This window comes from Bufo gargarizans, chromosome 7, assembly GCF_014858855.1.
Source record: "Bufo gargarizans isolate SCDJY-AF-19 chromosome 7, ASM1485885v1, whole genome shotgun sequence".
In the NCBI taxonomy this organism is placed as follows: Eukaryota; Metazoa; Chordata; class Amphibia; order Anura; family Bufonidae; genus Bufo; species Bufo gargarizans.
This window is the reverse complement of record NC_058086.1, coordinates 100,764,132-100,790,217: the sequence shown is the minus strand read 5'-3', so window position 1 is coordinate 100,790,217 and position 26,086 is coordinate 100,764,132. Positions and strand designations below refer to the sequence as shown.

General features: G+C 44.0%; 1 protein-coding gene across 5 annotated transcripts in view; it reads right to left on the bottom strand.

Annotated features, from left to right (window-relative positions):
• Nucleotides 1-26,086, bottom strand: part of FOXRED2 (FAD dependent oxidoreductase domain containing 2) — a 576,662-nt gene that overhangs the window by 383,179 nt on the left and 167,397 nt on the right. For all 5 annotated transcript variants that reach the window (XM_044301271.1, XM_044301274.1, XM_044301275.1 and 2 more), the window contains one exon: nucleotides 18,275-18,441. In XM_044301271.1, the coding sequence (XP_044157206.1) occupies nucleotides 18,275-18,441 (167 nt within the window). The remainder of the gene's footprint in view (nucleotides 1-18,274; nucleotides 18,442-26,086) is intronic.

Sequence of the window (26,086 nt, the reverse complement as noted above, 5' to 3'; positions counted from 1 at the left end):
AAAAGCATAAGTGCAGTCCTTTTCCAGAAAAAGGAAAACCTGAACAAGATAATCGCCTATGCCAGCAAATCCTTAATTTGAGGTAAAATGTAACAATTGTGAGAAAGCATTACTGTCAACAGTGTGGGCTTTGCAATATTTCAGGAGCTTTATTCAAGGCGAAAAGATCATTGTGGAAACTGCACACCAACCACTACAATATTTGCTAAGTGACAGGATCAAGGATGGAAATCTGTCAAACAGCAGGATAACCGCCTGGACGATGCACTTAATGGGATGGCCATTGGAGATCAGGTATAAACAAAATAATAAAAACCCAGTTGCTCAAGGATTAGCTAAACTTCATAATTGTTCCAATGCGGAACATAAAGGTAAGGCACCAGAAAATGATTTCCTAGAGGAGCAATTTTCATATAAATCTTATGAAGAGGAGTACTGCAATTCATTACCATATGTATATGTAGATGGCTGTTCTTTACATACAGCTGTAGAAAATGAGCGTACACTGGTTGCAGGTGTCGGAATTGTACAGAAAAATATATTCCCGGATACATCCGTAGGATACAAAATCGGTACTAAAAGTAGCCAGGTCGCAGAACTCACCGCTGTGTAAAAAGACGTACAAATGGGTATCCAATATGATATTAAAGAGTCTTCCATAATCACAGATTCTGATTATATTCGTAAAAGCTTTGTGGAGAATTTCCCCAGATGGAAAAGATCCAGCATGATGAGAAGCAATAACAAGCCAGTCAAGCATGGTAAGATGTTTTGTAAAATCGATGAGATGGTTATTAACCACAGTCTTACCATTTACTGGAAAAAGGTAAGGGGTCATTCAAAATATCCAGGTATGGATAAAGAAGGAAATGATCTAGCAGACTCCCTGGCTAAACAAGCAGCCATCAATGGAGAAGTTTTGGACGTGGATGATCTCATGGGAACTGTCCAAGCGGATTCAACAAGAAGAAGTCAGGCCGAAAAGGGAACTCAAGCTAATGTGTTGCAATGGAGTCAAGATTCCCCTAGTGAGGATCTCATCGTGAGCCAAAAGGGGGATCCAATTATTGGCACTTTTTATAAACACATTGAAGATCCACAGAATTGTCCCATAAAAACGGAAGACTGTGATGGCAAAGAAGAGCTACGGATTTTGATGAAGGATAAGTCCCAATTCTCGTTACATGATGGGTTGTTGATTAGGACCTCAAATAATGGTATCACGCAATGGGTAGTACCCGCAACATACCGAGGTTTGATGCTATAACAGGCCCATGCACCAACAGCTGGTCATCGAGGTGAAAAGTTGACGTACGAATTGTTACAGGGCTACGCTTATTGGCCACATATATTGCAGGATGTTCGCACGTATTGTCAAGAATGTCTAATCTGCCCTCAATTCCAGCCATAAGCACCCACTCATTGAGCGCCACTGATGAAAAGGGGGATGTCAATGCCATGGTCAGACATCCAAATTGACCTTATTGGACTAGTAACAACCTCATCAAAAGACAACAGATACATGTTAACCGTGACTTGCTTATTCACAAAATGGGTGGAATGTTTGCCTTGTAAAACATGCAGTTCGAGCGTATGTGCATCTCTTCTCATTAACCACATATTTTCTAGGTTTGGTCTTCCCAAACGCATCGAGTCCGATTGTGTAAGTCCTTTCACTAGTGAGGTGATGACAAAGATGTGGGAGATACTGGGGGTAAAAAGAGAGCTGCATATAGCTTATCGGCCAGCCTCTAGTGGTGGAGTTGAACGCTACAACCAATCCATTGTGAACATTTAAAAAAAGTTTGTCAATGAATCCGGTAAGGACTGGGATGTTAAATTGCCTTTGGTTCTCATGGCCATCAGAGCCACCCCAAGCGCAGCAACCAAACTTTCTCCCTTCAAAATGATCACAGGCAGGAAGATGGTATTACCCCAACATTTGCTCTACCGGACGACAGACCACAATTTAATAAATGCTACAACATCTCATCAATACGTGGAAAATCTACGCAAGCACCTTCAGCATGCTTTTGCGTTTGCCCAGAAGAATATAGAGAAAGCCGCAATAAGTGCTAAAACTTACTACGATTTGAAGACTACACAGAAGGAGTATCAGATTTCCGATCAGGTTTATCTCTATAATTTCGCTAAGGATCAAGTGAAGGAGAGAAAGTTCTTACCTTCCTGGAAAGGACCTTATGTCATCACTGACAAGTTGTTATCTGTGGTCTACAAGATAAAAATCCCTAAAGGTGTTGAATTTGTAGAAAATGGGTGCACATTAACCAATTACGCGTTTTTTCATCCTAGCTAACGACTTCGCGAGATAGAAGGAGTTGGATGAAGAGAGGTGAAGAGATTTTACGGTTCCAGCTAAAGACGGAAACCAGGATTGGTATCGTATGAACAAACATGTGTACTAACCATCCTCAGGTGTGTTTCCTCCGTAACTAAACATCTCTTAACTTACCTCTAAAACGGAGAACTTGCTCTGTTCAAGAAAATAACCTATGCCAATTGAAGATACATGATAGCATTAACTCTTTTCTTGCAGGATCAAAAGTGTACTCATATGTGTCATACAATTTTATAGGTGCAAAATGCCGACTAAGATGATTGCCGTTGTTTATGTCATCCTTATTTTGAGGAAGGAGTTCCACGCCGAGCCGATTGCTGTGCCAGGTCCTTCATCCGGAATCATGCTGCAGGACACCGCGGGACTCATATTGACGAACAAGAGGATTCTACCCCAGAAGATCTATACCAGCCTGGATCCACGCGTCTTCGTCCAAAGACAATTCAACGTATCCGAGATCCTGTTGCCGGAAATCCAAGTACCAGACGCACATCGGATATTCCCATGAACGAAATCCTGTAGCAAGCGAGAAAGACCTTGACCAGAGAGCAGTTTTCTACGACTCAAAAACTGAAGCGGTTTATTTCTGCTATCTTAACCGCTATAATCTTTAGCGGGCACTGTTATTGCTACCGGTGTGACAGTTGTCGAATCCATCTCTATCAAGACATTGGAACTCGAAGTAGGTTCATTGAAAAGGAGCCTAATAAACATTCATGCGGAGATGGAGAATCAAAATAAACATTTATCGAACTTATATACTGTTTTGAAGGATCTATGGGATGGTTGAGTTTGTTGACCATCCAAGTCATGCGTTGGATAAGGTTATCCAGAAGGATTTTAGCCAAGCTCTGGTTGAAACACTATAAACCAAGTCTACGCATTGAAGAAGACATATGAAAAGCCCTTTTAACATTCCAAATACATTCACACTTTATGGAACATTTTTGGAATGAAGAGGGATTTGTTGTGCATTCATAAGTATACAATATTATCTAATGATATCATAGCTAAAATGAATACTCATTGCCTTTAAGAGGAAATAAGCTTGAACCAAAGTTCAGTTATGTAGCTGAAGAGGCCAAGATGAGTTCATGGCAAGTTCAGTTTATATAAGAATAATTGTAAATATGAACGGACATTGTATTTTAAAAGTTATTGCTAAAGATAAGGGTTTATCTATGGGGAGTACACTAGCTTCTTCAGACATGTCTGTCTGAAGGGAACATTGTTGTTTCATGGATAAGCCATGATGAGATAAGAACTTAAGGCACACCTGCTGTGTGAGGTCCAATTCATATATTCATAATTATATAATATATATTTCTGTATGGTATATTTAGTTTTATAACTAGAGTTGAGCGGACACCTGGATGTTCGGGTTCGATGGGTTAGGCTGAACTTCGGAAAAAAGTTAGAGTTCGGGACCTGAACTTGAACCGAACTTAACCCCCGAACCCAATTGAAGTCAATGGGGACCAGAACTTTTGAGCACTAAAATGGCTGTAAAAATGTCATGGAAAAGGCTAGAGGGCTGCAAATGGTGTCAAAATGTGGTTAGGAGCATGGCAAGTGCTCTGCAAACAAATGTGGATAGGGAAATGACTTAAAATACGTAAAAAAATAATAATAATCTTGATCTAGGAGGACCAGGTCCATATGCAGAGGGAGGTTGAGGAGGCGGTGGATGTGGTGGTGTAGGTGGAAGTGGCGGTGGAGGAAGAGGAGGTAGCCTACACTGCTTTTTGGTTTTAAATTTATTTTTTATTTTATTTTTTTAAATTAGGGTACACCCCAAAACATTGGGAAATATTCAGTCGTGCTAAACACACGTTCAGACAATACAGCGGCTGCAGGGCAGGCCAGCATCTCCAAGGCATAAAGGGCAAGCTCAGGCCATGTGCCCAATTTGGAGACCCAGAAGTTGCAGGGGCTGACCCCTGTCAGTTAGTTCGTGTAGGTGTGTGCATACTTACTGCCCCACCCTCCATATCGCACGTCCCTGTGATGTTCACGATCCAATTTAATATCTGATCTATCAACTTTTGATGTTCTTTTATGCGCCTACCATGGTGATTACAGGTGGCGGGTAATCAGGGTTCCAGGCCGAAGAGGGAGCGTGAGAAAAAGAGACCAAATTTAAGGGAGATAAATTTAAAATATTTGGGATCAAGAAGAAATGTGGGAAAAGTAATTGAGGCGCAAATGTGGGACAAATTACAGAAGCCCAAATGTGGCCAAATGAGTCAAGCGGAATTGTGGGAAAAGCTATTGAGGCGCAAATGTTGGCCAAAAGAGTATAGCGGAAATGTGGGACAAAGTATTGAAGCTTAAATGTGGTACAACTTGCTTAAGTTTAAGCATTGAATCAAAGGAGGTGGTGCACATCAATTAACCCCTTAAGGACTTAGGGTGTACCGGTACGCCCTATTTCCCGAATCCTTAAGGACTCAGGGGGTACCAGTACGTCCCAAGTTTAAATCGCTATTGCGGCGCCCCGGGGGTTAATCCGAACAGGATGCCGGCTGAAATCATTCAGCCGGCATCCTGTCACAACGCCAGGGGGGGTCATGTGACCCCCCCGTATCAGCGATGGCCACAAACCGCAGGTCAATTCAGACCTGCGGTTTGCTGCGCTTTGTGCAGTTTCTGATCAGAAACTTTAAAATGCCCAAAATGCCCCTGCACGATTTTATGCCGGCGGGTAGTGCAGGGGGTGTGGTGGGCGGTGGGGGCGGTGCGGGAGGCGGGCGGTGCGGCAGGCGGGATCGCGATCCCCCGCCCGCATCCTCTTGAAATATTCGTTGGTGTACAGTGGGTATACCAGGGTGTCAGCACATTGCTGACACCCTGGTATAAACGGCTGACATCTGTGCAGATGTCAGCCGTTTAACCATTTCCATACCGCGGTCCGTACATAGTTATAAAGGTAAAATAATAGCATTCTTAATACAGAATGCTTACTAAAATGTGGCTTGAGAGGTTAAAAAAAAATAAAAAATTAACTCACCTCATCCTCATGTTCGTGCAACTGGCATCGTCTTCTTTCTTCGTCTTTCAGGACCTGCAAAAGGACCTTTGATGAAGTAATCGCGCTCATCGCGTGGTAAGAGCGGTGATGCCAGTGCAGGTCCTGCTGAATGAAGACAGAAGATCCTTCTATCTTCATTCAGCAGGACCTGTGCTGATGTCACCGCACTCACCACGTGATGAGCGTGATTACATCATCAAAGTTCCTTTTGCAGGTCCTGAAAGAAGAAGAAATAAAACAATGCCAGCTGCGTGAACAAGAGGATGAGGTGAGTAATTTTTTTTTAAACCCCTGAAACCACATTTTAGTAAGCATTCTGTATTAAGAATGCTATTATTTTTCCTTATCACCATGTGATAAGGTAAAATAATAATGTAAATAGAATTTGTATCAATTTACTAACATCATCTCCTAGCAACCATGTGTGAAAATCGCACCGCATCCGCACTTGCTTGCGGATGCTTGTGATTTTCATGCAGCTCCATTCATTTCTATGGGGCCTGCGTTGCGTGAAAAACGCTGAATATAGAAAGAATATAAAAGAATATATTTTCACGCAACGCACAAGTGATGTGTGAAAATCCCCGCTCATCTGAACAGCCCCATTGAAGTGAATGGGTCCGGATATAGTGCGGGTACAATGTGTTCACCTGCACCCGCGCAGAATTCTCGCCTGTGTGAAAAGGGGCCTTAGAAACCCAACAGTTATCCTTAGATGATTTCACCTCAGAACTAATTGACAAAATTTGTAACTTGACCAGAAACCATTTTATTTGTAAGCACCAAAGTGCTTATCTAAATAAGCTGTCCTTATGGACTTTGCCAAGAACTACTCCTTTGTTGTCCAGGGTGCAGTGCAGGGGTTTCACTGGGAAAATAGCCAGGCAACACTTCATCCTTTTGTTGGTTACTGTTGCAACCCTGACTTCCGATGCTTCAGCATTTGCATAATCAGTGACTGCTTGCATCATGACACAATAGCTGCCCATACTTTTTTGAAAAAGCTGATTGGGCATCTGAAGGACGCACTAGCCATTTTAAAGCATATTCACTATTTTAGTGATGGATCTGCTGCTCAGTACAAAAATGTTATTAATCTATGCAGTCATAATAATGGATTTTGCAACACTGCTGAGTGGAACTTTTTTGGCACAAGCCATGGAAAATAACCTTGTGATGGAATTGGATGAACTGCAAAATGTTTGGCTGCCAGGGCTAGTTTACAGTGTCCAGTCAATAACCAAATTTTGAGACCAAAAGATCTGTATGACTTCTGCAGAATTTTTATTTATTTTTTGGTCCCAAAGGAAGATGTTTATGCAAACAGACTTATTCAAGAAGAAAGGTTTAGCAAGGGTCATACTGTTGCTGGGAAAAGGGAGCACCATCAGTTCAAACCCATTGATACAACTAATATTTGTGTTATCAAAGTTTCGAATGATGCAACCTCATTTATTGCAACTCGAATGTCAATCTGTCCTCAAAGTATCCTGTCTTCAAACTGGTCACTACGTAGCTTGCACCTATGATAACCCCTGGTGGATTGGCAATATATGTGAAGTTTTAATTCAGGAGCATGATGGTTTGATCAATTTCTTGCATCCCCATGGTCCTGCAAGGTCATTTTACTGGCCTTCGTGCAAAGACACTTGATGGGTCCCAGAAGAGCATGTCATTGCTTCCCTTGATGCACCCACATCATCATCTGGCAGGCAATATGTCTTCTCACAATATGTTTTGGTGAACATTGACAGGAAATTCAAAACTTTGTGCAATTTGAGAAAGATTGGAAGTCTTGTGAAATCTGTATTTTTAGCAATTTTTGTATGCATGTTGTGTTTTACTTTCTTGTTTTTCTTCAATAAAACTTGGACACCATGGCTGGTATCTTCTCTGGTTGTTAGAAATTGCTCCTTGGCAATGGCAATACTTCTGTTGAACTGGCAATAGCTGAGTCGTCCAATGCAAGATTGATGATAAATGTGCCAATTTAAAATGGCAACCCACAATTAATTAGAATATGTGTATGGAAATATAGCTTAAAGTTATATTAGGATAACAAGCTCAGCAGCAGTACATAATCTTATGTTTCTGGCTCACCAGCCTGTTAGACAGGAGGCCACAAAAAATGTCTCCTTGTAGTGAAGTTTATACACACATGCAAAATAGGTACATTCTTGTGAGCATAGTTCTGGACAATATAAGGCCAGGTCAAAGATAAAACAGGGTGACTGTGGCAAAAAACATGTTCTTTTAGATGAGATTAATACAAAAAAGAAATAAATAAAAAAATTACACATTTGAGATATTTCTACCCCAGTAGTAGCAAAAATATGAAATGTCATTTTTTTGTCTAATCATATCTTGTCTTCAAGTTGGTTGGAAAGCTTGTGTATGTGACCTTAAGATATATTGCATGGGCCATAACTCTTGGGTTGCCAGTTTGGGATACGCAGCAAGCAGCGCATTATAGCTGGTCCATCATCAGCTGCCTGAAACTCTGGAACCAACAGAGGCCCAGATGAAAAATATTGTAAGATTTCATGTAGGACCCGCGGGAACATCTGTGCAAAATTGTATTCAATTTTTAGGTTGGTCCACTTGACATGGAATGACCCACCTACCACTATGTCAACACTGCCTCCAGAGACCCCGGCAACAGTTCTAGCAAATTTAAAAGCATGGAATGCAGGCATAACTGCTAAGGTCAACCCTTCCTCTATGACCACTATTCAGATCCCTATACAAGTATTAGAAAACCATATACAGGACTTAGACCTGAGGGGATGGACAAATCGGGGCTTTCAAAATATATCCCAATTAGTCCATCAGAATGGGTTCCGGACCTTTAGTCACCTACAAGAGCATTTCCACTTCCCCGACATGGAGCAATTTAAGTATAATCAGATGGTGTCCTATCTGTCTAAATTGAAGCTACACAACATGTCAATTCCTGAACCCTTAAACAAGATCGTACACTCCTCTTCTCTACCTCTCCAAAGGGGAATTAGACCATATTATATCCTATTAACACAGAGCTTGACCTTTCATAAGGGACCTCAAATGATTCAATGGGAGAAAGACCTGGCAGAATCATTTTCCCAGACTGAATAAACATCTGCATTTAAATGAGTTCATATAGCAACGAATTGCGCATTGCACTGGGAGCAATATTATAAACTGCTTCTGCGCTGGTATTATACACTGCTAAGGTACACTAAGATATATCAAACCTCTTCTCCCTATTGCTGGAGGGGATGCGGAAATGTGGGCTCTCTCTTCCAAGTTTTCTGGTCTTGTCCTAGACTACGGTCAATTCTGGAAATCCGTCAAGGCACTGATACAGACTCTTTGCCCCGAGATGGATAAGCTTACCCCAGCTTTTGAAATACTGTTAACCACCTCAGGACCGCCGTACGCAGGATTGCGTCCTGGCGGCGGCCCTGCTCTTCTGGGTGGACGCATAAACGCGTCCTCCCGTGAGAGCAGAGATTTCCTGTGAACGCGCACACACAGGCGCGCGCGCTCACAGGAACGGAAGGTAAGCAAGTGGATCTCCAGCCTGCCAGCGGCGATCGCTCGCTGGCAGGCTGGAGATGTGATTTTTTTTAACCCCTAACAGGTATATTAGACGCTGTTTTGATAACAGCGTCTAATATACCTGCTACCTAGTCCTCTGGTGGTCCCTTTTGTTTGGATCGACCACCAGAGGACTCAGGCAGCTCACTAAAGTAGCACCAAACACCACTACACTACACCCCCCTGTCACTTATTAACCCTTTATGAACCACTGATCACCCCTGATCACCCCATATAGACTCCCTGATCACCCCCCTGTCATTGATCACCCCCCTGTAAGGCTCCATTCAGACGCCCGTATGATTTTTACGGATCCATGGATCGGATCCGCAAAACACATGCGGACGTCTGAATGGAGCCTTACAGGGGGGTGATCAATGACAGAGGGGTGATCACCCAAATACACTCCCTGATCACCCCCTGTCATTGATCACCCCCCTGTAAGGCTCCATTCAGACGTCCATATGATTTTTACGGATCCATGGATACATGGATCGGATCCGCAAAACACATGCGGACGTCTGAATGGAGCCTTACAGGGGGGTGATCAATGACAGAGGGGTGATCACCCATATCACTCCCTGATCACCCCCCTGTCATTGATCACCCCCCTGTAAGGCTCCATTCAGACGTCCACATGTGTTTTGCTGATCCGATCCATGTATCCATGGATCCGTAAAAATCATACGGACGTCTGAATGGAGCCTTACAGGGGGGTGATCGATGACAGGCGGCTGATCACCCATATACACTCTCTGATCACCTCCGTCATTGATCACCCCCCTGTAAGGCTCCATTCAGACGTCCGGTAATTCGGTAACATTTCAGCCACTTTCTGCTTATACTGGGGGTCTAGTAGCGTGGCCACCCAGTACAGGTCGTTCTCCTTCAGCCTTTTTATATGAGGGTCCCTAAACAGGCATGACAGCATGAAAGACCCCATTTGCACAAGGTTGGATGCCGAGCTACTCATGTCCCGTTCCTCGTCCTCACTGATCTCACCGAAGGTCTGTTCTTCCCCCCAGCCGCGTACAACACCACGGGTACCAGATAGGTGACAACGAGCACCCTGGGATGCCTGCTGTAGTTGGTCTTCCTCCTCCTCAAAGCCACATTCCTCCTCTGACTCCTCTTCCTCAGACTCCTCTTCCAGCGTTGCCGCAGGTCCAGCAAGCAATGCTGATAAGGCTGTTTCTGGTGGTGATCGTGACCTCAACTCTTCCTCTTCACACTCATCTAAGGCCTGATCCAGCACTCTTCACAGGGCATGCTCCAGGAAGAAAACAAATGGGATGATGTCGCTGATGGTGCCTTCAGTGCCACTGACTAAGTTTGTCACCTCCTCAAAAGGACGCATGAGTCTACAGGCATTGCGCATGAGCGTCCAGTAACGTGGCAAAAAAATACCCAGCTCTGCAGAGGCTGTACTAGCACCCCGATCATACAAATACTCGTTGATGTCTTTTTCTTGTTGGAGCAGGCGGTCGAACATTAGGAGTGTTGAATTCCAACGTGTCGGGCTGTCGCAAATCAAGTGCCTCACTGGCATGTTGTTTCGCCGCTGAATATCTGAAAAGTGCGCCATGACCGTGTAGGAACGCCTGAAATGGCCACACACCTTCCTGGCCTGCTTGAGTACGTCCTGTAAGCCTGGGTACTTATGCCCATGGCGTTGTACGATCAGATTCAACACATGTGCCATGCACAGCACATGTGTCAACTTGCCCAAATTCAATGCCGCCAACAAATTGCTTCCGTTATTACACACTACTTTGCCGATCTTCAGTTGGTGCGGAGTCAGCCACTGATCCACCTGTGCGCTCAGGGCGGACAGGAATGCTGGTCCGGTCTGACTCTCTGCTTTCAGGCAAGTCAACCCCAAGACGGCGTGACACTGTCATATCCGGGATGTAGAATAGCCCCTGGGGAGCTGGGGGATGCAGTTGATGTGGCGCAAGATGCAGCAGCAGAAGAGGACTCAGCAAAGAGGATGGAATAGGAGGAGTAGAGGAGGTGGCAGCAGGCCTGCCTGCAAGTCGTAGCGGTGTCACCAACTCCTCTGCAGAGCCACGCATTCCATGCTTGGCAGCCGTCAGCAGGTTTACCCAATGCGCAGTGTACATGATATACCTGCCCTGACCGTGCTTTGCAGACCAGGTATCAGTGGTCAGATGGACCCATGCCCCAACACAGTGTGCCATGACTTCCTTTGTCTACAATAGAGTACAGGTTGAGGATTGCATTTTGTGAAAAAAAAATTAGTCCGGGTACCTTCCACTGCGGTGTCCCAATAGCTACATTTTTTTGGAAGGCCTCAGACTCCACCAGCTTGTATGGTGAAAGCTGGAGGGCTAAGCGTTCCGACAAGCCAGCTGTCAGACGCCGGGCAAGGGGGTGACTCTGTGACATTGGCTTCTTATGCTCAAACATTTCCTTGACAGACACCTGACTGTGGGCAGATGAGCAGGAACTGCTCAAGGTGAGAGGCGGAGTGGCAGGTGGTTGAGAGGGGGCAAGGAGGACAGCAGTGGTTGACGTGAAGATGCTGGACCAGGAGGAGGAAGGTGGCTTTGAGTTTGTAAGCTGCTTGTACTCGTCATCATGTGTTGATCCCATAGGCATTTGTGATGTGAGATCATGTGCCTTCGCAAAGCAGTTGTACCTAGGTGGGTGTTGGACTTCCCACGACTCAGTTTCTTTTGGCACAGGGTGGACAGGAGTGCTGGTCCGGTGTGACTCTCTGCTTTCAGGCAAGTCAACCCCAAGACGGCGTGACACTGTCGTATCCGGGATGTAGAATAGCCCCTGGGGAGCTGGGGGATGCAGTTGATGTGGAGCAAGATGCAGCAGCAGAAGAGGACTCAGCAAAGAGGATGGAATAGGAGGAGTAGAGGAGGTGGCAGCAGGCCTGCCTGCAAGTCGTGGCAGTGTCACCAACTCCTCTGCAGAGCCACGCATTCCATGCTTGGCAGCCGTCAGCAGGTTTACCCAATGCGCAGTGTACGTGATATACCTGCCCTGACCGTGCTTTGCATACCAGGTATCAGTGGTCAGATGGACCCATTCCCCAACACAGTGTGCCAGACATGCCATGACTTCCTTTTCCACAATAGAGTACAGGTTGAGGATTGCATTTTGTGAAAAAAAAATTCGGCCGGGTACCTTCCACTGCAGTGTCCCAATAGTTACATTTTTTTGGAAGGCCTCAGACTCCACCAGCTTGTATGGTAAAAGCTGGAGGGCTAAGAGTTCCGACAAGCCAGCTGTCAGACGCCGGGCAAGGGGGTGACTCTGTGACATTGGCTTCTTATGCTCAAACATTTCCTTGACAGACACCTGACTGTGGGCAGATGAGCAGGAACTGCTCAAGGTGAGAGGCGGAGTGGCAGGTGGTTGAGAGGGGGCAAGGAGGACAGCAGTGGTTGACGTGAAGATGCTGGACCAGGAGGAGGAAGGTGGCTTTGAGTTTGTAAGCTGCTTGTACTCATCATCATGTGTTGATCCCATAGGCGTTTGTGATGTGAGATCATGTGCCTTCACAAAGCAGTTGTACCTAGGTGAGTGTTGGACTTCCCACGACTCAGTTTCTTTTGGCACAGGTTGCAAATGGCATTGCTGTTATCAGAGGCAGACACGCAAAAAAAAATGCCACACTGCTGAGCTTTGCAATGATGGCATTCTGGTGGTGGCAACAGCATGAGTTGATTGATGTGCTGTCTGGCTGACCCTGGGTGCCGATACATGTTGTCTGACTGTGCCACTAGCTCCTTGCGATGACATCCCCCTGCTTCCAACTCGTCTCCTCCTCCTCTCTGTCTCCCCATCTAAACTTTCCCCCTGTTCTTTTTCTCTTCGAGTGGGCACCCATGTGACATCCACGGACACATCGTCATCATCAACCGCTTCACTTGCATCTGTCAACTCAGCAAAGGAAGCATCAGCGGGTACAAAATCATCATCATCACACCGTACGTCCATGTGTGTAATGCTACCTGAATGAGACATTTCCCTGTTATCTACATCCTCTGGCTACTGATGTGAAAATAACTCCTCTGACAGATCAAGTGAAGCAGCTGTGGTGCTAGTGTTGGTGGTGGCGGCAGGCGGGCGAGTGGTAACTTGAGAGGTGCCGGAAGTTGAGCTGGAGGAGGATGGTGCGTCAAGGTTTCGAGCGGAAGCTGTAGAAGATTGGGTGTCCTGTGTTAGCCAGTCAACTATGTCCTCAGAACTATTCGAGTTCAGGGTACGTGGCCTCTGAACACTGGGAATTATTCTAGAGCCAAAGGAAATCACAGCACCACGACCACAACGGCCCCTGTGGGGGTCGCCTGCCTCTGCCTGTCATTTTTTTTCCGATTAGTGGTACTATGCGTGCAAGCTACTGTGACAACAGATATGAGTAGTGGTCACAGTACACGCTGTGGGCTTGACACATACGCTTGCAGGCAACTGCAATTATATTACATTGAAAAAAGTATTTTACTGTTTTAAATGCAAGCTACTGTGACACCAGATATGAGTGGTGGCACTGGGCTCTGGCAGTAGTGGGCACAGTACACGCTGTGGGCCTGACACATATGCTTGCAGGCAACTGCAATTATATTACAGTGAAAAAGTGTTTTACTGTTTTAAATGCAAACTAGTGTGACACCAGATATGAGTGGTGGCACTGGGCTCTGGCAGTAGTGGGCACAGTACACGCTGTGGGCCTGTCAAAAAAGCTGACAGGCAACTGCAAAAATATTACAGAGAAAAAAGTGTTTTACTGTTTTAAATGCAAGCTACTGTGACACCAGATATGAGTGGTGGCACTAGGTCCTGGCAGTAGTTGGCACAGTACACGCTGTGGGCCTGATACACACGCTGGCAGGCAACTGCAATTATATTACAGTGAAAAAAGTGTTTTACTGTTTTAAATACAAGCTACTGTGACACCAGATATGAGTGGTGGCCCAGGGCACTGGCAGTAATGGGCACAGTACACGATGTTGGTCTGACACCAACACTGGCAGGCAACTGCAATTATATTACAGTGAAAAAAGTGTTTTACTGTTTTAAATACAAGCTACTGTGACACCAGATATGAGTGGTGGCACTGGCAGTAATGGGCACAGTACACGCTGTGGGCCTGACACAAACGCTGGCAGACAACTGCAATTATATTACAGCGAAAAAAGTGTTTTACAGTTTTAAATGCAAGCTACTGTGACACCAGATATGAGTGGTGGCACTGGCAGTAGTGGGCACAGTACACGCTGTGGGCCTCCTGACACAAACGCTGGCAGGCAACTGCAATTATATTACAGTGAAAAAAGTGTTTTACTGTTTTAAATGCAAGCTTCTGTGACACCAGATATGAGTGGTGGCACTGGCAAAAGTGGACACAGTACACGCTGTGGGCCTGACACACATACTGGCAGGCAACTGCAAGTATATTACAGTGAAAAAAGTGTTTTACAGTTTTAAATGCAAGCTACTGTGACACCAGATATGAGTGGTGGCACTGGCAGTAGTGGGCACAGTACACGCTGTGGGCCTCCTGACACAAACGCTGGCAGGCAACTGCAATTATATTACAGTGAAAAAAGTGTTTTACTGTTTTAAATGCAAGCTACTGTGACACCAGATATGAGTGGTGGCACTGGGCACTGGCAGTAGTTGGCACAGTACACACTGTGGGCCTGACACACACGCTGGCAGGCAACTGCAATTATATTACAGTGAAAAAAGTGTTTTACTGTTTAAAATGCAAGCTACTGTGACACCAGATATTAGTGGTGGCATTGGCAGTAGTGGGCACAGTGCACGCTGTGGGCCAGACACATACGCTGGCAGGCAACTGCAATTATATTGCAGTGGAAAAAGTGTTTTACTGTTTAAAATGCAAGCTACTGTGACACCAGATATGAGTAGTGGGCACAGTACACGCTGTGGGCCTGACACACACTGGCAGGAAACTGCAATTATATTACAGTGAAAAAGATGTTTTACTGTTTTAAATGCAAGCTACTGTGACACCAGATATGAGTGGTGGCACTGGGCATTGGCAGTAGTGGGCACAGTACACGCTGTGGGCCTGACACACACGCTTGCAGGCAACGGCAATTATATTACAGTAAAAAATGTGTTTTACTGTTTTAAATGCAAGCTACTGTGTCACCAGATATGAGTGGTGGCACTGGGCATTGGCAGTAGTGGGCACAGTACACGGTGTGGGCCTGACACAAACGCTGGCAGGCAACTACAATTGTATTACAGTGAAAAAAGTGTTTTACTGTTTTAAATGCAAGCTACTGTGAGACCAGATATGAGTGGTGGCACTGGCAGTAGTTGGCACAGTACACGCTGTGGGCATGACACACAGGCTGGCAGGCAACTGCAATTATATTACAGTGAAAAAAGTGTTTTACTGTTTTAAATGCAAGCTACTGTGACACCAGATATGAGTGGTGGCACTGGGCACTGGCAGTAGTTGGCACAGTACATGCTGTGGGCCTGACACATATGCTGTCAGGCAACTGCAATCATATTACAGTGAAAAAAGTGTTTTACTGTTTTAAATGCAAGCTACTGTGACCCCAGATATGAGTTTATGGGCACAGTACACGCTGTGGGCCTGACACACGCTTGCTGGCAACTGCAATTATATTACAGTGAAAAAGTGTTTTACTGTTTTAAATGCAAGCTACTGTGACACCAAATATGAGTGGTGGCAATGGGCACTGGCAATACTGGGCACAGTACACGCTGTGGGCCTGACACAAATGCTGGCAGGCAACTGCAATTATATTACAGTGAAAGAAGTATTTTACTGTTTTAAATGCAAGCTACTGTGACACCAGACATGAGTGGTGGCACTGGCAGTAGTGAGCACAGAACATGCTGTGGGCCTAACACACATGCTGGCAGGCAACTGCATATATATTACAGTGAAAAAGATGTTTTACTGTTTTAAATTCAAGTTATTGTGACACCAGATATGAGTGGTGGCACTGGGCACTGGCAGTAGTGGGCACAGTACACGCTGTGGGCCTGACACAAATGCTGGCAGGCAACTGCAATTGTATTACAGTGAAAAAAGTGTCTTACTGTTTTAAATGCCAGTTACTGTGACACCAGATATGAGTGGTGGCACTGGCAGTAGTGGGCACAGTACACGCTGTGGGCCTCCTAACACACACGCTGGCAGGCAACTGCATATATATTACAGTGAAAAAAGTGTTTTACTGTTTTAAATGCAAGCTACTGTGACACCAAATATGAGTGGTGGCACTGGGCACTGGCAATAGAGGGCACAGTACACGCTGTGGGCCTGACACACACGCTGGCAGGCAACTGCAATTATATTACAGTGAAAAAAGTGTTTTACTGTTTAAAATGCAAGCTACTGTGACACCAGATATTAGTGGTGGCATTGGCAGTAGTGGGCACAGTGCACGCTGTGGGCCAGACACAAACGCTGGCAGGCAACTGCAATTATATTGCAGTGGAAAAAGTGTTTTACTGTTTAAAATGCAAGCTACTGTGACACCAGATATGAGTAGTGGGCACAGTACACGCTGTAGGCCTGACACACACTGGCAGGAAACTGCAATTATATTACAGTGAAAAAGATGTTTTACTGTTTTAAATGCAAGCTACTGTGACACCAGATATGAGTGGTGGCACTGGGCATTGGCAGTAGTGGGCACAGTACACGCTGTGGGCCTGACACAAACGCTGGCAGGCAACTGCAATTGTATTACAGTGAAAAAAGTGTTTTACTGTTTTAAATGCCAGTTACTGTGACACCAGATATGAGTGGTGGCACTGGCAGTAATGGGCACAGTACACTCTGTGGGCTTGATACACATGCTGGCAGGCAACTGCAATTATATTACAGTGAAAAAAGTATGTTACTGTTTTAAATGCAAGCTACTGTGACACCAGATATGAGTGGTGGCACTGGGCACTGGCAGTAGTGGGCACAGTACACGCTGTGGGCCTGACACAAATGCTGGCAGGCAACTGCAATTATATTACAGTGAAAAAAGTGTTTTACTCTTTTAAATGCAAACTATTGTGACACCAGATATGAGTGGTGGCACTGGGCTCTGGCAGTAGTGGGCACAGTACACACTGTGGGCCTGACACACACGCTGGCAGGCAACTGCAATTATATTACAGTGAAAAAAGTGTTTTACTCTTTTAAATGCAAGCTACTATAACACCAGATATGAGTGGTGGCACTGGCAGTAGTGGGCACAGTACACACGCTGGCAGGCAACTGCAATTATATTACAGTGAAATAAGTGTTTTACTGTTTTAAATACAAGCTACTGTGAGACCAGATATGAGAGGTGGCACTGGCAGTAGTTGGCACAGTACACGCTGTGGGCCTAACACACACACTGGTAGGCAAATGCAATTATATTACAGTGAAAAAAGTGTTTTACTGTTTTAAATGCAAGCTTCTGTGACACCAGATATGAGTGGTGGCACTGGGCACTGGAAGTAGTGGGCACAGTACATGCTGTGGGCCTGACACACACGCTGGCAGGCAACTGCAATTATATTACAGAGAAGAAATTTAAAAAAAAAGCAGACTGATGTACTAGCCCTAAAAAGGGCTTTTTGGGGTGCTGTCTGGACGCTGTCCTTACAGCAGATCAGATGAGTCTTTCAGGACTGGAGTGGACACTGAATACACTGGCCTAGCTCTCACTATTTCCCTATTAAATCAGCAGCAGCTGCACTGTCCCTCCTCTCACTAAGACTGCAGCTTCCGAATGAATCTAAAATGGATGCTGTCCTTGCTTTTTGATAGGAGGTGGGAGGGTCTGGGAGGGAGGGTATGCTGCTGATTGGATGGAATGTGTCTGCTGACTGTGAGGTACAGGGTCAAAGTTTGCTCAATGATGACATATAGGGGGCAGACCAAACATTGCACATGTTCGCCCGCTGCGGCGAACGCGAACAAGTGATGTTCGCCGGCGAATAGTTCGGGACATCTCCACACTACATCATATGTAATGTTAAATAGTGCCATTAGAAAATACAACTTGTCTGGCAATAAACAAGCCCTCATAAAGCTATGTGAACGGAATAATAAAAAAAGTTATGGCTCTGGGAAGGCAAGGAGTGAAAAACTAAAACACAAAAATGTAAAATAGCAAGGTCTTGTAAGGGTAAAAAGTTCATTTGTATATCAACTAAAAGCAGTAGGTGAATGAATCATCCAATCAAAAAATAAGTTATGATTATCCTGTGCTGAGCTAGCCCTAGCAGTCTTTAGAAATTTAGGAGGAGACTGCAAGCTTTCTTACCTGTATATCGGAATCCATGAATAAATCCACCAGCAGACTTGCGAAAGTCAACACCATGACTGGCTGTTCCCACTACAAACAGACCATTGACATGCTTTGCTTCATAATTCGGCTTTAGCAGTGGGTATTTCTTTTTTAGCCCAGATGATGGCGTTAGTTTAACAGATCTGAAAAATAGTGACCAAATGTATAAAGTGTTTAGACAGAATGCTAAAGTCAATTCAAGGTGCCAGATGTTGCAACATTGTTATGTTGTGGAAAAGTATTTGACCCTATGAAATGTCTCATAGGCCTCATACACGTTTCCGTTTCAGTGACACGTCCGTGAAAAAAAGCATACGTGTTTCATCTGTGAAGATGTCCGTGAAGGATCCATGGTCGGTGCGTGGGTTCTGTTTTTACAATCCGTGTGTCATCCGTAATTCACTGATTCACAAAATAATTTCCAAAGAATCTCCTATCAGTCTTCAGTGAATAACGGACGCATCACGGATTCCATCTTTGACAGACCCATAGACTTCTATGGGCGTGCTTGGTCCACATTGCGGATCAAAGTAGTACAAGTCTCCATGATTTTTTTTTACTGACCCATGGACGGAAATGTGGACGAGGCCTTATAAGTACATACTGTATATGGCACAATGAACAGTTTCAGATTTTTTTTAAACAGTATGCAATATTAATAATATTACTGGCTCTCAAGTAATCCTGACATACAGTGCCAATTGTGGGTATAAGTTTTTGAGATTGCAAAGCATAACATGTAAAAACATAATATATAGTACACAATACCACCTTCAAGCAACTTTGCAGAAATCAATGATTATTAGCAAATATTTAACAAAAAAATGTCTAATTTGTGGCTAAAATGTCTGCTCTATCAGAGACCTTGTGCAAATAAAATATAGTCTCACAGCTTATAGTCTGCAAAAAAACTATAAGCTGTGAGGGGTTCATACCTGTCACACATGCCTATAGTTAATGCTGCATGCATCACTAACATGCAAAAACGGCACAAGTGCGACAACCAACATTTGCACACAAGTACTGGGAATTATGTAGTATATAATTTTCATCCCCTATACAAACTGTAATCCCAATTCACAATACATTTCTAAACGTAATATAATGCATTAACTAAAGCCGCTTTCATTATAATATGGGGTTTTATTACTATAGTATTATAAACACAATAGGCCTAATTTATCAAAACAAACAGTTGTTTTAGTTGCCCTTAGCAACCAATCAGAGCTCAGCTTTCAATTCCAATGTCTATAAACTTTCCCATAGAAGTTTTGAGAATTGCATCCATAACATAGGCAAACTAACTAGAGATGAGAAAACCAATTCATAACAACTCGCAAAACTGTACAACACTTATATTACCATCCAGAGTTTTTTTTCTCCCAGGCTGTGAGCTGTGCGCTGCGATTGGCCAGTGCTGCAGCCTAGGAGACGGAGACGCCCACAGGGCAAGTGCAGACACCGCCTTCTATAACCTACAGAGGGAAGATACCGGAGGGCATAACGGGAGAACGGAGCGCCGCCCGGGGATAATAGTAAGTGCAGTGAGATCCCTGGGCGCCGCTCACCATGTCAGCATACTTAGTTCACATTGTTTTTAAAAGTGAAAGGTCCTCTTTAAGGTCAAATACTATATTTAACCCTTTGGACTGCAGTGTTCCTAGGCAATATATCCATTCCACCTCTTTTTATTTATTTTCGATGTAGGGTCTTCTCCCCTCCAGTTGGTCTTTATTAGCTCCAGCCCTACAAATCTGAGTCCAGAGAGCTTGCTCGATAGTTTTTTTTTTTAAATGCAATGAAACGCTGTGGGCTTCTAAACCCTTTATTATGTTATTGATTTGTTCCTGTATGGCCTCATGCACACAAACGTATTTTGTTTCCGTGTCCATTCCGTTTTTTTGCGGATAGGATGTGGACTCATTCGATTCAATGGATCTGCTAAAAATGCAAACAACACACTGTGTGGTGTCTGCATCAGTATGTCCATTCCGTAGCCCCGCCAAAAAAAAATAGAACAAGTCCTATTCTTGTCTGTTTTGCGGACAAGATTAGGCATTGTTACAATGGATCCGTAAAAAAACGGATGGCATACACATGTCATCATTTTTTTTGCGGATCCGCAATTTGTTGACCGCAAAACACATACAGTCGTGTGCATGTAGCCTATATGTGTTTTCAGTTTCCTCATAGTTCTTCCAACATACTGGAGGCAGCAAGGACACTCCAGCATGTACACCACCCCAAAATGTTTGCAGGTTAGTTTTCCCTCTATTTTCCATTTACTATGGGAGATTACTTTATTTATGTTGCTTTTTCTTGTTTTGAATGATTTTTGCACATGCTTGAGCGAAGGGGCGTTTAGCTTGGGCCCCCCATCCCTCACTGCTTTGTGGCCAGGGGCAGGAAAGCACATTGCCTTCCTGCTGCCTGAGGCAAAAATTTAAACTGCACCCCCCACCATGCCAAATTCTTGACCTAACACCTTCCCTCCAGCCAGAGGTGTAACTTGACCAGCATGGCCCTTCTATAAAACAGGTGTCTTCTCATGTGGTACAAGGGTCTTTGGGGCCCCCCAGGCTCCTGTACCGACTGCTAGCTCTACACTCCCTATAGCTACGCCCCTGCTTGAGCGTCTGCACCAGACTGCCTCCGCAGCAGGGAACGTGTGTTGCTTCGAGGTCAAGCAGTGGCAGCTCATCTGAGATGCCTGTCAGGTGCTGAACCTCCTCGAAGAGGCCACAAAATCTGTCAGAAGGGAAAAAATAAGAAATGTCATCCCCCTCATATTTATCTTATAACAGACGCTGATGTTTTTGCATCAGGGGACAATGGAGGAAGAAAAACAGCTAACGCACATTACTGTGCACCCTGCAGCTGTTGGGGACCCACATGGAGAAATTGCCATGGAGGAGGATGAGGAGCTGTCACTGCAAGAGGAGGAGGAGTTGGAGGTGGAGAAGAAAGGGGATGACGATGATGACAATGCCACTGTTGCTGTCTGTCTGCCTGCCGTCCTGCCCACCATCATGTTCTATAAGGCTGCTGCTGCTGCCTACATTATGTAACCGCCACCATCATGCCACTACTAATACTACCCATAGACAGCCAACCTACTGCCTTGTATGTTCCATGTTATGCTTCTATTGCTGCTGCTAATATTGCGGTCACATAACTATACAGTAACTGTACCCTTTCCATATGCACTGCTGCTGCTCCCAATTAAAAGGAAGAATGTTTATAGGCTCGTTCACGAGCCACTTTTTCTTCTGACAATTAAAACTTATGTGTGTTGTAAAGGCAAGCATTCTGACCTTGTCAAGACATAATTTGTGGACACTTAGTCCCCTAACAAGCCACTGTTTCTTATTTATTTTTTGATCCCATAACACTGTGTGTGTTTAAACACCAACTGCCCCTGATAAGGATACATTTTTGGGAAGCTTTAGAATATGAAAATGCATAGTTTTTTTGCAGGGCAAGTTGTATTTTTGAATTGTGTCATTTACTACTGCATACAATGTAGTGGGAAACTAAACAAATTTTTAAATGAGTTAAAAAACAAACAAATTATATATATATTGTGAGACAGTGACAGGTCTCACACAGGTTAGAGGCAAGGAAGGGGTGGATAGTTCGGTCCACACCCCTATTCCTCCACAGGTGAGACCAGCTGGAAGTAATCAGGCTGGCACAAAGCACCTCCCAGGGTGTCAGCAAGGGGGGAGTGTGTTGCCTGTGGACAGAGGCCTGCAGGCTCTGTGTGGTCCAAGCCAGGAGGGCTGAGAGACCACTATTCCCCCATGTGTGCTGAGGCACTGGACTGGAGACAGTGGGCGTACTGTGCTCTGTACAGCCAGGAGGCTGTGGGACATTGGCTGAGAAAGCCGCACGTGTTCACAGGGTGTGAACAAGGACTTAGGTGAGTCAGGAAACTCTGTGTTAGTTAGAGCCTAGCCGGGCAAGTGTTTATTATTTTATGTGGATGTCACATGTGTTAGGTGAAGCTGCGACTTCATGATAACCTGAATTGGTTGGAGTGTGCACAATAAATGCACGGTTTGGACCTGAAACCTGGTGTCCTAAAGTCGTACCTGTAAGAGGCGATCCCTTACAATATATATATATATATATACAGTGGCGGAAATAATTATTTGACCCCTCACTGATTTTGTAAGTTTGTCCAATGACAAAGAAATGAAAAGTCTCAGAACAGTATCATTTCAATGGTAGGTTTATTGTAACAGTGGCAGATAGCACATCAAAAGGAAAATCGAAAAAATAACTTTAAATAAAAGATAGCAACTGATTTGCATTTCATTGAGTGAAATAAGTATTTGAACCCTCTAACAAAAAAAAGACTTAATACTTGGTGGAAAAACCCTTGTTTGCAAGCATTTGGGGATGTTACAAGGCTTAGAAGTTTAGAAGCAAATCTTAAAATTTTTCAGAAATTTACAATAACCCAATTTTTAGGGACCACTACAGGTTTGAAGTCACTTTGCGAGGCTTACATAATAGAAACCACCCCTCAAGGTATTCAAAACTGATTTTACAAACTTTGTTAACCCTTTAGGTGTTGCACAAGAGTTATTGGCAAATGGGGATGAAATTTGAGAATTTCATTTTTTGCCTAATTTTCCATTTTAACCCATTTTCCACTAACAAAGCAAGGGTTAACAGCCAACCAAGACTGTATCTTTTATTGCCCTGACTCTGCCGTTTACAGAAATACCCCATATATGGCCGTTAACTACTGGACGGCCACACAGCGGGGCGTAGAGTGAAAGGTGCGCTGTTTGGTTTTTGGAAGACAGATTTTGCTGGACTGTTGTTTTTTACACCATGTCCCATTTGAAGCCCCCCTGATGCACCCCTAGAGTAGAAACTCCATAAATGTGACCCACCTAAGAAACTACACCCCTCAAGGTATTCAAAACTGATTTTACAAACTTTGTTAACCCTTTAGGTGTTGCACAAGAGTTATTGGCAAATGGAGATAAAATTAGAGAATTTAAATTTTTGGGCAAATTTTCCATTTTAATCCATTTTTTCCAGTAACAAAGCAAGGGTTAACAGCCAAACAAAATGCTATATTTATTGCCCCGATTCTCTAGTTTGTAGAAACACCCCATATGTGGCCGTAAACTACTGTACGGGAACACAGTAGGGTGTAGTGGGAAAGGTGCGCCGTATGGTTTTGGAAGGCAGATTTTGCTAGACTGTTTGTTTTGACACCATGTCCCATTTGAAGCCCTCCTGATGCACCCCTAGAGTAGAAACTCCATAAAAGTGACCCCATCTAAGAAACTACACCCCTCAAGGTATTCAAAACTGATTTTACAAACTTTGTTAACCCTTTAGGTGTTCCACAAGATTTAATGAAAAATAGAGATACAATTTCAAAATTTAACTTTTTTGGCAGATTTTCCATTTTAACATTTTTTTTCCAGTTACAAAGCAAGGGTTAACAGCCAAACAAAACTCATTATTTATGGCTCTGATTCTGTAGTTTACAGAAACACCTGATATGTGGTCGTAAACCGCTGTACGGGCACACGGCAGGGTGCAGAAGGAAAGGAATGCCATACGGTTTTAGAAGGCAGATTTTGCTGGACCGTTTTATTTGACACAATGTCCCATTTGAAGCCCCCCGATGCACCCCTAGAGTAGAAACTCCCAAAAATTTACCCCATTTTAGAAACTATGGAATAGGGTGGCAGTATTGTTGGTACTGGTTTAGGGTACATATGATTTTTGGTTGCTCTATATTACACTTTTTGTGAGGCAAGGTAACAAAAAATTGCTGCTTTGGCACCGTTTTTATTTTTTGTTATTTTCAACATTCATCTGACAGGTTAGATCATGTAATATTTTTATAGAGCAGGTTGTCACGGACGCGGAGATACCTAATATGTATACAATTTTTTATTTATGTAAGTTTTACACAATGATTTCATTTTTGAAACAAAAAAAATCAAGTTTTAGTGTTTCCATATTCTGAGAGCCATCGGTTTTTCAGTTTTTGGTCGATTATCTTGGGTAGGGTATGATTTTTGCGGGATGAGATGACGGATTGATTGGCACTATTTTGGGGTACGTATAACTTTTTGATCGCTTGCTATTACACTTTTTGTGAAGTAAGGTGACAAAAAATTGCTTTTTTACACAGTTTTTATTTTTTATTACGGTATTCACCTGAGGGGTTAGGTTATGTGATATTGTTATAGAGCAGGTTATTACGGACGCGGTAATACCTAATATGTATACTTTTTTTTATTTATGTAAGTTTTACACAATCATTTCATTTTAGAAACAAAAAAAAAATCAAGTTTTAGTGTCTCCATATTCTGAGAGCCATCGTTTTTTCAGTTTTTGGGCTATTATCTTAGGATTGGTACTATTTTGGCGTACATACAAATTTTTTGATCCCTTTTATTACCTTTTTTGGGAAGTAAGGTAGTAGTAAGGTAGTAGTTTTTAATTTTTTAATTTTATGGTGTTCACCGTTCGGGTAAAGTAACATGACAGTTTTATAGATCAGGTCGTTACCGATGCGGTTATATATAACATGTGTAGGGAATTTTTTTTTTCATTTTTAATCAGTGATAAATGTGTTTTTAGATTTTTACATTTTTCCACTTTTTTTTACCCAGACCCACTTGGTTCTTGAATATCTATATAGTGTACTGTACTGTATTTTACTTACACTTTGTCTGAACAGATCTATGCCTTTAGCACAGATCTGTTCTGCACCATGGACAGCAGGATGCCTGAGGATGGCTGACATCGCATCACAGATGTCAGCCGTTTATACCAGGGTGTCAGCAATGTGCTGACACCCTGGTATACCCACTGCACACCAACGATTATTCAAGGGGAGGCGGGCGGGGGATCGCGATCCCGCCGCCCGCACCCCTCCCCCTGCACCTCCCACCGGGATAAAATCACTCAGGGGTGCAGGGGGGGGATAAAGATATATTTTTGGGAATTCTAAAGTTTCTGATCCCCGCGGTCAGGGACCGTGGGGATCAGAAACTGCAGCAAACCGCAGGTCTGAATTGACCTGCGGTTTGCTGCGATCGCAGGCACCGGGTTGCAATCACCGCCAGCCGCATGGCAGTGATCAAAAATACACAGGGCGTACATGTACGCCCTGTGTCCTTAAGTACCAGGACATAAGGGAGTACCTGTATGCCCTATGTCCTGAAGAGGTTAAAGAAACAATAAAGTCCCGTATTTATAGCACAACACAGGTATGGTATTGCACAGTACCGTAACCCCCCAGGGTGTATGTGGACCTCGCTTTGTCCTCAGTCTTTCAGGCACAGCAACTCCGGCTCAGGCTCTGATCCAACACAGCACTCCACAGAGATCCACTGTCAGAGAGGTAATCATCCCCTCCTGACACTGTTGGCTGTTTTTGGTAGGCCAGTCAAGACCTGGCCTGGAACCTGGGGAGTAGTCACCCACCCAGCACTATGACTACTCCCAGTAAGAGCCGTCCCGGATCAGCTATTGACAGCTATACAAAATAAATGAAATGTCAATCACCTACTGCTGCTGACACACCTTAACTACTGGCTCCTACTTCACCAAGGCCAGGTACCCCGGTGACACATATCTACCATCAATGACGGTCCCTTGTGCCTTACTGCAGTACATTTGATTTTTTTATCATCGTCGCTTAGCAAATGTGGTGCCAATATTCAAAAAGGGTTAAAAAACTGAGCTCGAAAACAATAGGCAGGCAAGTTGTGGGTCGTGGGTAAACTGTTTGAATGTTTT